Source organism: Anas platyrhynchos, chromosome 8 (genome assembly GCF_047663525.1).
Source record: "Anas platyrhynchos isolate ZD024472 breed Pekin duck chromosome 8, IASCAAS_PekinDuck_T2T, whole genome shotgun sequence".
Lineage (NCBI taxonomy): Eukaryota > Metazoa > Chordata > Aves > Anseriformes > Anatidae > Anas > Anas platyrhynchos.
The window spans coordinates 320,471-335,957 of record NC_092594.1 but is presented as its reverse complement, the minus strand read 5'-3'; the positions used below and the strand labels follow the sequence as shown (position 1 = coordinate 335,957).

Sequence of the window (15,487 nt, the reverse complement as noted above, 5' to 3'; positions counted from 1 at the left end):
CTACCGGCGGAGCCTGTTTTGGGTCCTGGCAGCTACATAGAGACGCGTGTCCTCCGATGTATCTTCGCATACCGAGCCGGTAGCAAAGTCACTTACAACTCAAAATAGAGACAAAACAAGCCTCTACGAATCGAGACAGAATAAGCCTTAAGGTGATGGCTTAACCCCTCGCTCTACTCTAAAAGAGTTAATGGGGCTGCATGTGTATCTGCCCAGACCGATCCAGTGGGAACACCACCCACGGCACCAGACACCCAGAGCGCTGCCCCCGGCTTCAACTGCGCATGCGCGGCCACCGCCCACGGCCATGAGGGTGTGTGTGTGGGGGGGGGTGGAGGCTCCCAGTGCGCATGCGCCTGGCAGCCCCGCTCGGTGCGCACGCAGAGGGCAGTGGGGCGGGGCGGGGCGGTTCCAGACCCGGGGGTTGCGGGTTCGAGTCCCGGGGCGGACACGTTTCTTCGCCGTGACACCCCGTTATTGCCATAACTAATACCGGGGCCCAAAGAGGCAGAAATACAGCTGCAGCCATCCCATCCGTGTGTGGTTAGGTAGCAATACCTGGGAACAAATCATGTCTAACCTGCGGTGTGATGTTGCTCACGGAGGCTGGTTTTCCATTATATGTTATCACGGTTACCTCTGTCTGCACCGGTTAACGCGAAAACGCCCAGCAATGTTTCTCAGGCGCTCAAATTTTGCTCGAATTTTGCAAATTTTAGCTGACAGAGCTGCAGCTCGCGAACCGCTGCCTCTGGGGGGCGGCAGTGTTTTAGAGATGAAACTGAAGTGTTTTTTGGTGGTGGTTCCTTCCCCCTCCGTCCTGCAAGATGGCATGGCAGAGAAATTATTTTCTGGTTTCTCACGTAGGTCCTCGTGTAGTCCTTCTTATAAGCTGCCTATATGGACTAGTCTATAAAGTATTTCTGCTAGAAACATGAGGAATATGTGACTGCAACGTGAGTATCCAAATGAGGTAACTCCATGCAAAAAAAGGGGATGTTAACTCCCTGTATAATCAGCTAATTAAGAGGCTGGCTGTTTCAATATATGCATAATATAGTGGACAGTAAGGCTATCCAGAATTTAATTCTTGGCTCTTAAGGCATCTGGAAAGTTGAATTTGTGAAATCAGATCTTAAATTTCAGCATGAACAGACGAACAGTTCAAACAAACAAACAAAAAAGCAAAAAACAAAATGTGATCTTAAAGTCAGAAGTTTAACCATGAAACTTCTCTAGAAGTCTGTACTGATGTAACTGTTAATAAGCACTGTAAAAAATACTGTTATTTTTGACTGGTCAGTATACTTCTAAGGACCTGGCTGACATCATGAAGAATACACATAAGTACATTCAATTTTTTGTATTTTTAAGCATTATAGGTTTCACCCATTTTATATGCATGCATGTATATGTGTATGTACATGAATGATCATTGTGGTGTCAGAAAAAACTCAGTGTTTATAAAGTTTTTCTAATGAATAGCAGAATCCATGCCAAGTGTACAAATGCTGCACATTCTCTTCTGCAAGGAGTTTTATAAATCCCCAAAAGCTGTAGGTTAGTGTAAGGTTTGAACAGTGCAGTTCATATAGTGGGCTCTGTCATAGTAGTTTTAGGAAACTACTGTTCTCAAGATAGATATGAATGCTTAGCAGTTTTATTGCTTCAGGTGTTCCGTTTCAAATGAAAATTAGTAATAAACCTAAAGGGAATAGATTGTGGGAGCGTTAAAGTTTATAGTTTAGGTAATTGCTAAGGTGTCTGAATTAGTAAAAAAAAAAAAAAAAAAAAAAAAGTAATTGCTGTATGTATAAAGAGCCCACAGTGGTGGCTCTATGTTACCTACATGTTTATATCTGGAATTTTAGATCAGCATTTGGCACTTGTCAAGGAAGTGTTTAGTCACTTCATGAGCCTTAGTTGGTGGTCAGACAGCTCCGTTTGCATTGGAGTTGAGGCTTGTCTGATACATGTGAGGTCTAGCTGGGGTCTATTCCCCCATCGTAGCTGAAAACAGCCTCCAAAAGGCTGTAAAGCAGGGTAGTGGATATTTTTAGAGTGGATAACATGGGAACCTTTCAGCTTTAATTCAGTGATACAGAATATTTAACACTTAAGTCTTTCCTAAAATACTTACTAATTCAGCTTTTCAGATTCTTTTATTTGTTAAAAACTATAGGGCTTGCAAAGCACACCATTATTTTAATGCTCATGTTGAGCAGTATGTAAAGCTTAGTGCTCGTGCAGTACATTAGTGAGGTTTCTTTCCACACATGCAGGCTTCTCAGCTCTGCCTCATCGTGGTGGTACTGCTCTCATTAGTAGGGATAAACATAAAGTCTGAAAGGTTGGCTCATTTGCTAAGCTAGTTAAGTTTCTTATGTTTGGTGAGAGACTTCCAACAAGTTCTATACACGGTAGTGTGTTTTTTAGACATTAAACATTTAACATTAAAGGCAGGTAACAGCCCCTTCCTGCAGACTGAGTGGTGCTAACTTAAGGTGTGTGGCAGTCAGAGGTGGGTACAAGTTGATGCCATGTGGTAAAATTGTATACATGTATATGCCATTGGCAGTTCTTCTGACTGGTTACTAAGGTTCTGTAAGCCAAATTCTATAATCATCAATCATCTGTTGTTTGCATATGTCTTAAGGAGGGCAGTCATTTTTCTTTGTCATTGTGATAACTGCTTAGTTCTCAAAAAAGGAAGGAAAGACAGAGAGCTTTATTATTATTATTATTATTACTATTATTATTATTATTTGAATTTGAATTGCTGTCCAGCCAGAGACATGGGTGCAGAGGGAGTTTGTCTGTCAGATGCCATTTAGAGAGCTCTGGTACATAAATTAGAGTGGAGAGATCAGAATGAGCCTCGATACTACTTCATTTATTTGATCACAGTGTGGGGAGAATTGAGACTTTGAAGCCAGTTTCTATGTGTTCAGATGGAGAATAAAACCATGAGAAGAAAAAGAGTAGAGCTCTCTCCTGGGTATAGAAAACTGGCAGGCTGTGACAAAGTGAGAGCTCTCAAAACCTTCCTATCAAACCTCAAACTTGGACCTGTCATTTTCTGGATGGCCAGTTTCCTGCCAGCCCACCTATTAGGTCATTAGAGATTGGAGGTATGTCCCTTCTAGGCCCTGGGTAGACTACCAGAGGGGCAGTGTCTAGCATCAAATGAACCTAGCTGCTCATTTTTGAAGCAGTAAGGACCTAGTGTCAGAAACTGGTTTTGTTATTTGAGCCAGGTTCTACTGACTGCATATGATTGACTCCAAGCCTGGACAGATATTCTCTCCACTTGAATACGTCTTTTACCAGAGCATAACAATCAATTAACAATCAATTAACAATCGACCTCATCGCAGTCTACAACTTCCTAGTAAGGGGGTGTCGAGAGGCAGGAGACCTTTTCTCCATTAACACCAGCGACAGGACCCGCGGGAACGGGGTTAAGCTGAGGCAGGGGAAGTTTAGGCTTGACATCAGGAGGGGGTTCTTCACAGAGAGGGTGGTTGCACACTGGAACAGGCTCCCCAGGGAAGTGGTCACTGCACCGAGCCTGTCTGAATTTAAGAAGAGATTGGACTGTGCACTTAGTCACATGGGCTGAACTTTTGGGTAGACCTGTGCGGTGTCAAGAGTTGGACTTGATGATCCTTAAGGGTCCCTTCCAACTCAGGATATTCTATGATTCTATGAATTTACGCTGACATACTTCTCAATTTTTATGTTTTTCCACCTGTAGATTGCATCTCACTGTAGGTTGCATTTTAGTCTCCTAATTTATTCCCTGATTTTTATTTTTATTTTTGTACCACCTCATTAGTGAACGTAGAAGAAAATGCATACTAGCTGGGCTGCATCCGGAAGTGCAAACCAAAGTGCTATAGATAGCATGAATGTAGGAAAAACACACTTTATTGTCTTAATGAAGAAAAATAAGCTTTAAACTGACTTTAAATATGTCATAAGACTTCATGGTATTAGAAAACATGCTAAAACAGGCTGAAAAAACTATTATGAATCTCTCGTTTTCCAATACATTCTTAGACCAAATCCTTTGAGATTCAGAGCTATTGTCCTCACTTTAATGTGACCTTCTTTAATGCAACCTTATAATACCTTGAATATACATCTCTATGAGCCTGTGATAATATTAAACAATCATAAAGTCAATTGTTTTATAACTATTACATTATGAATTCTTTGTGTTTGTGGTACACTGAAAATTTGTTCATTGATCTTTTGCTTAATTCTACAGATACTTTTCTTACTACAGCCTGCATACAGAATGTTCTTTAAATGAGCACAGAATGTGCTTCAGGTAATTTAAAGGCTTCCTGGCTATCTTAAAAATTATATTGATTTTCACCTTGAATATTCACCTGTCCTTTATTTTTAGAGATATACAGGGAATGTGGGAGGGGAAGTGCGCCTTTTCCCCTTTTTTTTTTGTCACTCAGCACAAGGACAGTTATTGCCCAGCAATAACAGTATGTTCCATTTAGAGTCCAAAGCACTAATATCATTACTTTTTCTCTAGCTTTGATGTAAAAAAGATCCTGATTGTGGTTACAGAATCATAATCCTTCAGTATTTATTTTGAGGAGCTGTGAAGCCAACTTTTAACTGCCTTTGTATTCTACAGCTTTTTGTTTACAGCCTTTCTTCCTCTCTTTTTTCAATCTTATTTTTAGAAAAAATATAATAATGTTGCTGATAAGAGAAATGTAGCAGTCTTTCAGGCAAGTAAGAATAACCAGTATTAAACAAAAGGTAGAAAATCAGAAAACTATTGGCTAAAAGCTGCTATCTTGAAATGAGACTTGTTTGTTTTCAATAAGTAATTTTCTTATTTCTCTTCAAGAATGAAAGATTCTCAGTGAAAGCTAGTAGTTAAAATTAATATCCACTTGATGTGAAAATGGAACAAACATCAGAAGGACCAAGCATTTTGCTTGGCTAAAGAAACTGCAGTTCTCAAGGTAGGATAATAATTCTAAGTGAAAAATTTTCGTTTTTAAATACTTTTAATATTTCACTTTTAGAATTTGCATTTGCTTTCAAAAAGCAAATGTGGTTGGATTAGAAGGGTGTAAACTTGTACGTTCTAGTTTATTTTTAAAAGTGTTAACTTATGATTTTTTTATTTTTATTTTTTAACAGAGGAGGAATTTATCTACGTTGGGAATTTGTTAATAGATAATTGATGTATACAATGGATATGCATATACCATTTGGATTTTTTTTCTACTGTAGCTTCACGCAATTTTTGGCATTGTAATCTTCCAAGATGTCAATGCTTCTTTATACATTTCATGCGCTTATATGTAAAGTATGTTTAAATAAGCCACTGTTTTCAGTAGATCCTGCTTTTTCAGTGAAACTCTCGTTTTGAATATTGTGGTTGTCAGAATTCTGAAGCAGCAATGCAATAAAAGAAGTTGTATAAGATCTTTTATATACAGAAACCTAGATGTACACTTTGCATATATGTACAAGTGCTTTTCTCTGGTTACAGTGTTTGCAGTCTAGTGCTAGTAATCTTTACTATGAAAGGACTTTCTATTTTTAATCCTTTAGATAATTTTTCTTTATAAAGAAATATAATTAAAAGTGACTTTATTGCGAACAGTTTTGAAGTGCTGAAATTACACATGCTGCCTATTTTTCAAAGCCTGTTACTGCTAATGAGTTTTTTATCATTATTCTGCAAAGAATGGTGATGTTATGAATTGGTATGTTATATTGTCAACAAGCATTGTTTTTGAAGAAAAGGTTTGAAGATATTCAAAACTATCACTGTTGCAACAAATCTATTGCTTTCTTTTAAATAGTTGCGCCATCCATTACAGTCCTTTGAATTCTGACAGTAATTCAGGCAAACAGGAGGAACCAAAGACCAGATGATGCTTGTGTAGCAGGCATTTTTCTGTTCATTGCCAAGTGCACAGTTCACTGTTCGGTCACCTGTGTCGGCTGGTTTAGTGCCTTTAATGCAGTTCTCTGCATGCTCCCTATTCTATAAAGCTTATTTGGGGACTTCAGACATGGCCTGTCTTATTATTCCCTAAGGAAGGGTAAGGCCTTTACTGTCCAGCTGGAAGGATCACTAATTAGAGCCCTTGCTTTGGCACAGAGTGTGTCAAGCCTGCAAGCCTTCCTGCTGGGATCAATGGCATTCATGTTTGCTTTCATGAATGCACAATGGACAGGGATCTTGGCAAAGAACTGCCTATTTAGCTTGTGCTGAGAAGCTGAGTCTTCACAACATTTTAAAGTAATTGTAGAGGTAGAAAGGGAGCTATAAGAATACACCCTTATTATTCTGCTCAAAAAAAAAAAAAAAAAAAAAAAGAAGAAAAGTATTCTCTCTAACGAGAATCCAATCCGCAGTCAAAACCCAGCATATATTTTTGCCCACGTAATGCTCGTAAAGAAATTTAGAGTCATTACTCCTCTATGCTTGCAACTTTCTGAGAATTTAGGATACATTTATATTTTAACCATCTATAAAAATTTAAAACTTACCTTGCAGTAAATGCAAACTCTGTAAGCAATATGATTAATTCAGACTATGTGTGAGGTGTTGCCATTAATAAATAATGGTTATTGGCAGGGCAAATGCTTCATTTAATTCTTTCTTTTTTTCCTCTTTCCCTTTAGAGACAGGTATGTTTCTGCAAAGGGGGTAAGATTTTTAAAATGAGCTTGTTTTGGCATGTATTTTTCATGGAAATACAGACCTGGGTCTGTATTCTGGAGTGTCTCTTCAGGGGTCACCCAAATACACCATGAATATTATTTACCAGTAAAACAGCTTGACCGTGGCAACTGCCAGGTGCCCACCTAGCCTCCTCCAGCCTCCCACACCCTGTCCTTGACAGGGCAGGGTGGAAAAGCTCCTAACCTGTGATAAGAACATGGAAATCACCAATTACCATCATGGCCAAAAAACCCTTGACTAGGGGAAATTTATTATAGTTTATTGTCAAGTAAAAATAGAGAAGCGTGGTGAGAAACAAAACAAAAACAGCTGCCCCTCACCTGCTCCTTCTTCCCAGGCTCAACTTCACTCCCAACTCTTCCACCTCAGCACCCTGAGCCCTGAATGGTGTGAGAGGCTGGCAGTGGAGGTTGTGGTCTCTTCGTAACAGGTAGCCTCTGTCACTCCTTCCTCCTAACAAGTTCCCCTTTCTCCCTGGCTGCCATTCTTCAAGAACGCTCCAGTGGGGTGCAGTCCTCCAGCAGCAGACTGCTCAGGCATGGGCCCAACTTGGGCCACAGTTCTGCCAAAAAAACACCTGTGTGGGCTCTCCATGGGCAGCAGCATTTTTCAGAGCACAACCAACTGCTGCAGGGGCCTCCGTGGTCTGCAGGAGGACTGCTTCACTGTGGTCTTCTCCACAGTCTGGAGGACAATCTCTGCCAAAACCTTGCCTCATAAACCCAACACAGTGTGGTAGATACTGGATGCCTTCACTTTATGTTCTTTTATCATTAGAAATAATGGATTTTTTAAAATAAACTTTAGAATAAAAATTTGAGCATGATGTTAATATAATAAAGGATGCTAGCCCCAGTAAATGAAATGTTATCTAATTGTATTTATTTGATTTCACAGTGGAGAAGATTTTAAAAATGACTAATCTAAAGATTAAGAAGAACAAAAGGCAGGCTGCAGCAGGGAAAAGGTAAAGTTGCTTTTGTACTTTGCAAGATGTGGTAAAGTATCAGCCTTTTAAGGCCAATAATAATTCAATTCTCTGATTAAAAAATGAAAGAGGTGAGAGGAAATATGTGAATGAAAGGATTATGGATAATGTTGAGTTCTGCTGTGCTTCTGTTTTTAAAAGGCAACCAAAGTGCAATATCTTGTTACATTTCATGTGTGCTGGAAATGAAACAATACATTCTGGGATAGCTCAAGTTTCATATGAGAGAGAGATTTTTAATTTTAATTTTTATTATTATTATATATTTTTTGAGATAAAGGGGCTACATGAAACATTGTCAGGTTGTCAGGACTTGCATTTTAAAACAGAAGTGCATCAAGATTCTGTTCTGGGTCTTCTATGTTTTCTCTGAACTGTGAAGCGATAGACTAAGCAGTTCTCTTAATGCAGTAAAATTTAGTTTTGCATTGCATTTTGTGGATGCAAATGTAGTACTTTAGCACTGGCAGGTAATTGGTGAAAGAGACAGCTGCTGTCTTTCTCCTAACTTTGCTCTCCAATTTAAAATGCACTAGGTGAGTGGGTGAGTCATTTTTTTTTAAATAATTACTAACTTTTGACTCTGTTTTTAAAACCTTAAATATTCTCTCCTGTCTTTGGTGAGATTGTGGTTTTATTGTTGATATTGCTGATCATAGGACACCTGTGCTATTGCTACTATATGTTTTTGCTCCACTGTGATGAAATTCTTGTTTGTACACGAAAGTAGCGTGTGAAGAGTTCCTCTTTCACTTGTGTGTGTGTGTTAGCTCCCTGTCAGATTTAACCCCCCCACCTTCCAAACCAGTAATTTGCCTTTCATGCCAAATGCTATGTGAAGTTACAGTGTTTGAGTGGTGATCACTCATGTGGGTAACATTGCCTGATTTTTCCTAATATGAGAAAATATCTGGATGCTATAATGTGCTGATTTTTAAAAGAGATACCAGAGAAGAGACCTTGTGCTCTGTATCTCTGTTGTGCTCTCATGCCATCATTGGGTGTGCACCCCTTCCCCCGTGTGCCCTCTGTTACGCACTCTCTTCGTTTTACCTCTGGCTCACTTGCTGTCTCTCATTGTCTTGGCTCTTGCCCTTTCACTTGCTGTTCGTCAGTCTTCTGTATGCTCCTTTGTGTTCAGTCATGGGCACGTGCTCTCTTGCTCTGTCTTTCTCACACATGCTTCTTCATGCTTAGTCTTGTGTGTTGCCCAAGTCTTTTTCTTACACAGTCACATTGTCCCTCTTCATCTCTCATACCGTCTTGTGCTCTGGCTCACTCTACTTTAGTGCTTCTTCCAAATTTCTCATTCACTTATACACTACGTACATCAGGTACAGAGGCATACACTACATCAGTTGTTTATTCTAAATAGTGGATATGTTGAACCCTTCTTTGTAACATGTTGCATGTTTTATGGCTAATCTGATGATCCATCAGTGAATGACAAACTGCTCCATTAATTGGATCATTAATATTAATCCAATATTAGTGCTTGGTTTTGTTTACTTCCACTACTTTATTAATATTATTCTCATTTTGTTTCAGAAACTCCAAGTGGAAAATAAAAAATCAAGTATTAGAGAATTTAAGGTCTTTGGGATTTGCTAAATTCAGTTAAGAACTGATTTCATTATTAATTCCAATGTCCAATAAAAATTGAATCTCACTGGGCAGGGTTTAAAATTCTGGCAAGGGTATTATCCATACAACAGCCTAGTCTGTCAGTGGCTAAGCATGTTGCAGTGGAAAAACTGAAGTCATAGCTTCAGGTAATACTGTAGTCCAGCAGAAGGAATTTAAAAAAAAATAAAAATTAGGACTGTAGGCCTACTGCTAGCTAATATTTATCGACCCTAGCCTTGGTTAAATGATGCAAACACTAAGCAAATGTTTTCAGTAATATGGTCTATCAGAATTCATTGGAACTTAGAACTGAAACGTAATTAAAGTCAAATATAAATTATTGAGAGCAAATAGTTTCAGGTTAAGGAGTTGAACAAAGATAAGTTAGTAACTACTTTCCTCCATGAGAAGGGATGATGTATGAAGAAATTACATATTTCCATTAACTTTTTGTGTGTTGCCTGCAGTCTGCTTTGGAGAACATACCAGTTCCTCAACCTGAACTTATATATCAAATTCCAGGTGTCAAACCAACAAGTAGATGTGTCAAAATGTTTGATTCCTGGGTTCTCAGTTAGAGGTTCTGAACCCTCTACAAAGAAAAATGGGCAGAAATAAATGGGTCATCTTGAAGTTGGGGACTAATAATGATGGAGAAGAAAAAGAAATTTAAGTAAGCAGAAAATGTGACAAAAAGAAGTGGCTATCTCTGAGAGAAAAACAAAACAAAACAAACAAAAAAAAAAACAGGAATCTGTAGGTGCTGCTAAAAGACTTCATGTAGACCTTTGTTGGGAATTGGCATAATTGTTCGATCTAAGCTTGCTTTAAGCAACCAGGGGTAGGCCTTAGAAATCTCAGGGCCTGCTGTAGCTGAGCAAACCAAGCTGCCAGAGTAACTGTGAGAAGCTCCCACGGCAATGACTCCCACATCACCCAATTAAGGAACTCAGAAAATATTGTTATCAGCAGCTGGCCTCAAGGACTAGGCCTACGTGACCGTTAAGCACAAAGGGGGTTGTTTTCCTAACTTCTAATCAAAAGGTGGTGTTATTTTCTTAACAGTTTGTCCGGGTGCTTTTGACCAATAATCTTGTGTGAAACACTGTCCACCCCTGTAAAATTCACTATAAAAGTTGGGCTATTTGGGCAATAAAATGGTGAAGCATGATCTGACTCTGCTGGTGTCTGTCGTGCTTTCGTCTGTGCTTCGCAACAAATGGCGCCCGAACAGGCTGAGACCTGAACAGGGCCTGAACAGGACATCGCAGCGGGAGACCTGAACAGGACCTGAACAGACATCGCACCGGAGCAGGACATCGCAGCACCGGAGCAGACATCGCAGCCGAGCACGGACATCGCAGCGGCGCTGGGGCAAACATCGCAGCGCAGCGGGACACCAGCGGCGCCGGCACATCCGAACGCAGGTAGACCAGGGGACCAGTGGCGTCGGGACCAGCGGCGCCGGGACCAGTGCCGCCGGGGACCAGCGCCGGGGTCACAGCGCCGAGACTGAGACATCGGAGCGGCGCGGGACATCGGAGCGCCGCCGGAACTTCGGAGCGGACATCGGACCGGCGCTGCAGCTGACCAGACACCGAGCCGCAAACGCTGTACACAGGACTCACGGTGAGACGCGCTACTCCCGGTGAGAGACGCGGGACACGGTGGGACGCGGGGACTCACGGTGAGAGACGCGGGGTACGGAACCGCGCAGGACATTGAAGTAATCGCGGGACACTGAAGTAATTGCGGTAGAGGTAAAAGGGACGATAATCCCCGCACCTGCACTCTGACAGGTGAACGGGACGTAAACGCGCAATCCCCGCACCCGGGAGCGCCCGGGAGCACCTATAGACGGTCCCTGCCAGTCACTTGTCTTGCAAAGGTTGTAACAGTATAAACAAAGGCATGGAGAGACAAGCGGCCTATGATTTGCTCAAATGTTTCTTAGAAAAATGAGGCACGCAGGGTATAGACTGCAAAAAGGATTTACCAGGATTATTAGCATATGGAGTAACAAAGGGTTGTTTTATCAATCCGGATACAGTTTTTGAACAAGCAGAGTGGCGCAAATTTGGGGACAAATTGTTTGATGAAGTTATTAATGACAATAAGACTGCTAAAAAATTATCGAAGCCTTGGAAAACAGTCACTAACGCCTTAGCTATACATCAGGCTGAGCAGAGAGTCGCTGCTGCCGCTACAGAGCGACTGGGATTACCGGGAAGAGCTGGTAGTGTTAACCCTCAGATGGACGAGGAAATAAGAGAGCAAAAACCAGACAGAAAAAACACCAGCCCGTTTACAGACGGTGTTCAACAGAGGCAGAGGATGTGGAACCAAATAGCAAATGAGGCCCTACGTGAGGGTGAACACGAGATAGCTGCACAATTGATTCCAGAGGCCTTCCCAGTAATATACTCACCACCGGACGCCCAGGGTAATGTTATGGTTAATCTAGTGAATTTGGACTGGAAATTGTTAACTCAGCTGCGGTCCACAGTAAATGACTCAGGTCTGAAAGGTGAACCTACGAGACACATGCTGGACTACATTTGGGGAACAAATATTTTGCTTCCAGGAGACATACGCAACATAATGAAGTTAGTTTTGACCCAACACCAGCAGCTTTTATTTAATGCCCATTGGCAGGCTGCTTGTCAAGAATCAGTCGCAGTGATAAGACCACCGGGGGACCCTTTACATGGGGTCACGCTGGAAGAGTTGATGGGGATAGGACCGTATTTTAGGACAGAAGCACAGGCATTGCTGGGACCTGATAAAGCCAAGGAATCAATGAGAACGGCCAGAAGAGCATTGGATCGGATAAAGGAGCCAGGGGGAATACCTTCCTACATGGGAATCAAACAGGGTAGAGAGGAACCATTTGGGCTTTTTATTGATCGCGTTGCAAATGCAATACAGGCGGCAGGGGTGCCCGATTACCTCCAGGGCATGATATTAAAACAGTGCGCAATTCAGAATAGCAACCCCTCTACTCGCAATATATTGGCTTCCTTGCCCGGGACATGGACAATCGAGGAAGAGTTGGAAAGAATGGCTCAGGTACCAGTAGGCCCACAGGCTATGTTAGTAGAGGCAGTAAAGCAATTAGGTGACAGCATGCGAGAACAGGCACAGGCTGTGAAAGAGCATGCTGAGTTTACACAGAGTCAGGTCCTTGCAGCTCTTGCTCCTTTGCAAACCGCCGGTGGTCAAGTACCACCCCCTAGTAACCAGTTACCACACCGCTGCCGATGTTATCGTTGTGGTGCTTTTGGACACGTGAGACGAAACTGCAGAGCTGGGGCAGTATGGTGCTCAAATTGTCAGTCGAACAATCACAAGGAAGCGGCATGTCGACGCAACATGCCGGGAAACGGCCGGAACAGCGGCAAGAGTCGCAAACGCCTCCCGTGGCCGCTCCGCTCCCGGCCCTGGCCCCGGCGCCGGCACCGGCCGGGGCAGCGCGGCCGCGAGCGGCCACCTCTCGGCTGGGGCCGGTCCCGGTCCCTGTGCCCGAAGTTTCCCAAGCCCGCCCCGCCGAGGCGGAGGATGCAGCAGGACGGCGCGGAGCAGGGCGGCTTCCCCTGGCCGGAGCCGCTGCCCGTGGCCGGCCCGGCGCTGCCGTCCCGCTGCCCGCGCTGCGGGGAGCGCGGTCGGTTCGGCCGTGACGCGCATGTCAGGGCGAAGTTCAGCAGGATGGTGGAGGCCGTGGACAAGACGAAGGAGAAGCGGCTCGACAGGCTGACCGGGGAGCTGGCCCAGAAGACGGCGGAGCTGCTGGAGGTGCGGGAGGCCTTCGTGCAGCTCTCGCAGAAGCAGCAGGAGGTGCAGCGAAGGGAGCGGGTGCTCAGCAGGCAGGTGAACGTGGCGGTGGAGATGATCGCAGCCTTGAAGCAGCGCCTCAGCGAGTTCGAGGAGGAGGCAGAAAAAGAATTGCGGGGAAAAGCCAAGCTCCAGCACTTCATTGAGAACCTGCTGCAGCACGTGGACCTGGCAGAGAGGCAGCTGGAGTATTACCAAAACCAGCAGATAGCCTGCAGCCGTATAGCAGATGTTACACGCTCTTTCCTAACTAGTAATCATGTGTCTCATCCATTTGTGGTGAATGGTCAGTGGCAAAAAGAAAAGGGGGAGAGTAAGGGGCGGCAAAGACAGAAACGGTACCAGGAGGATGCCACTGACACTGACGGCACGGGTAATAGCAGTAGTATAAGTGACACAGGTGCGGGGCGGCGGGCACCAGTGTCCTGGAAATGTGATGGTGATGAAGACTGCTCAGATGGCAGTGATGAGAGTGCTTGTGTGAAGAAGACATGTGCTGAATCTGACTTTGTGTGCAACAGTGGTCAGTGTGTGCCAAACAGATGGCAGTGTGATGGGGATCCGGACTGTGAAGATGGGTCTGATGAGAGTGCTGAGCTGTGTCATATGAGAACATGCCGGGTAAATGAAATCAGCTGTGGTCCTCAGTCGACCCAGTGTATCCCAGTGTCGTGGAAATGTGATGGTGAAAGAGACTGTGACAGTGGAGAAGATGAAGAGAATTGTGGCAATGTGACTTGTAGTGCAGCAGAGTTCACATGCAGTAGTGGACAATGTATTTCCAAAAGCTTTGTCTGCAATGGTCAAGGTGACTGCTCCGACCACTCGGATGAATCTTTGGAGCAGTGTGGCCGTCAGCCTGCACCTCTGGTGAAGTGTTATGTGAGTGAGGTGCAGTGCGGCTCAGGTGAAAAAGACTGTGACAGAGATCCTGATTGCAAGGATGGAAGTGATGAAATTAACTGCCCTTCTCAGACTTGCAGGCCAGACCAGTTCAGATGTGAAGATGGGAACTGTGTCCATGTGAGTAGGCAGTGCAGTGGTGTGAGAGACTGTCTGGAGGGCACTGATGAAGCAAACTGTAACAATGTTATTCAGTGCTCTGGACCTGGCAAATTCAAGTGCAAAAGTGGAGAATGCATAGGTATCAATGAAGTGTGTAACCAGCAGAGAGACTGCAAGGACTGGGGTGATGAGCCCCTGAAGGAATGCAACATAAATGAATGTGACTGTCCAGCTGGGTTTGAGTTTGTAGACAAGAGAAACTGTGGAGATATTGATGAATGTCAAAACCCTGGTATCTGTAGTCAAATCTGTATCAACCTGAAAGGTGGCTACAAATGTGAATGTAGCCGTGGATATCAGATGATTCCTGCTACAGGAACCTGGAAAAGGCCATACCGGTACAAAAATACAAATAACACCTGTGATTACAATGATGCTGCTAAGCAGGGTTTAGGGGTTCATAGCATGGAGACAAGGGGTAACAACTACAGTGTTTGGAACAATTGTACAGCTTTGGCCTTACCTCCTGATGTTTTTCTGATTTGTGGGGATAGGGCCTGGCAAGGTATCACTGCAAATGCTATCAGAAGTCCATGTTACTTAGATAAACTCATTGTATTCGCTTCTAGCTTGTTGCAGTTGCATGAAATCACCAGACATAAATGGGCATTGCTTGCACCGGATAGCAATGATAATGTTGAATTGTGCGGGGTTGCAGCTAGGGCGGCATTGGCAATTTTAGTGCTTGGAGTGGCATCTGTGGCCACACATAACAACTGCTCGGCTGCGGGGATCAGCTGCGGTGTGGACGCCCGTAGGTGCACCCTGAGCGTTTTGTTCGGAGGGGACTCCACTCTCAGCTGCTCACCGCAGGAGCAGACAAAGATCTCCTGTAGCTGCAGACATACAGTAGGTTTTCAGCTGCTGGAGGGATACTAACTGGAGTATTAATAATTATATGTGTTATTCTTAAATGTCCAGGTATTTTGTGTTGAAAGTATTTGTGTAAGGGTAAGGTTTTAAAACAAAGTGTTGCAAGTCACTTCACGAGGAACACAATGAGACACAATACTTGTTTGTTTGCTTATCATTCTAAATTATATTCTTGTGGTATGATTGAGGTTATGGTATGATTGAGAGTGAGATGTGCCAGAGGCCTCTGGGTGTACGATTGTGCTCTGTATGTGTGATTGTACTGTGTACTGTGTGAGTGAGAGTGCATATACCCATAGTCCAGGTTATCGTTGCCATAGTGCAGGATTCTGGAATATAGCCTTAGTACAGGTTATTGTTGCCAC

The 15,487-nt window shown here is 43.3% G+C and overlaps 1 protein-coding gene across 3 annotated transcripts; it reads left to right on the top strand.

The window, feature by feature from the left end:
- The first annotated feature begins 307 nt into the window (after positions 1 to 307).
- Positions 308 to 15,406, top strand: LOC139998554 (uncharacterized). 3 transcript variants are annotated; one of them, XM_072041778.1, is made up of 6 exons: positions 314 to 548; positions 868 to 956; positions 4,274 to 4,336; positions 4,880 to 4,997; positions 7,637 to 7,706; positions 10,588 to 15,406. In XM_072041778.1, the coding sequence occupies exon 6, from the start codon at positions 11,607 to 11,609 to the stop codon at positions 15,126 to 15,128; it is 3,522 nt and encodes a 1,173-aa protein (XP_071897879.1). In that variant the 5' UTR covers positions 314 to 548; positions 868 to 956; positions 4,274 to 4,336; positions 4,880 to 4,997; positions 7,637 to 7,706; positions 10,588 to 11,606; the 3' UTR covers positions 15,129 to 15,406. The 3 variants fall into 3 exon arrangements, 1 of the variants encoding a protein (XP_071897879.1); XR_011811007.1 differs by lacking the exons at positions 7,637 to 7,706; positions 10,588 to 15,406 and adding an exon at positions 6,679 to 7,628 and having other exon boundaries at positions 308 to 548; XR_011811006.1 differs by lacking the exons at positions 7,637 to 7,706; positions 10,588 to 15,406 and adding an exon at positions 5,179 to 5,808 and having other exon boundaries at positions 309 to 548.
- The last annotated feature ends 81 nt before the right edge of the window (positions 15,407 to 15,487 follow it).

What these genes read in the sequence shown, in the direction of transcription:
- LOC139998554 (XM_072041778.1), top strand. Translation starts at nt 11,607, where the DNA reads ATGGACGAGGAAATAAGAGAGCAAAAACCAGACAGAAAAAACACCAGC.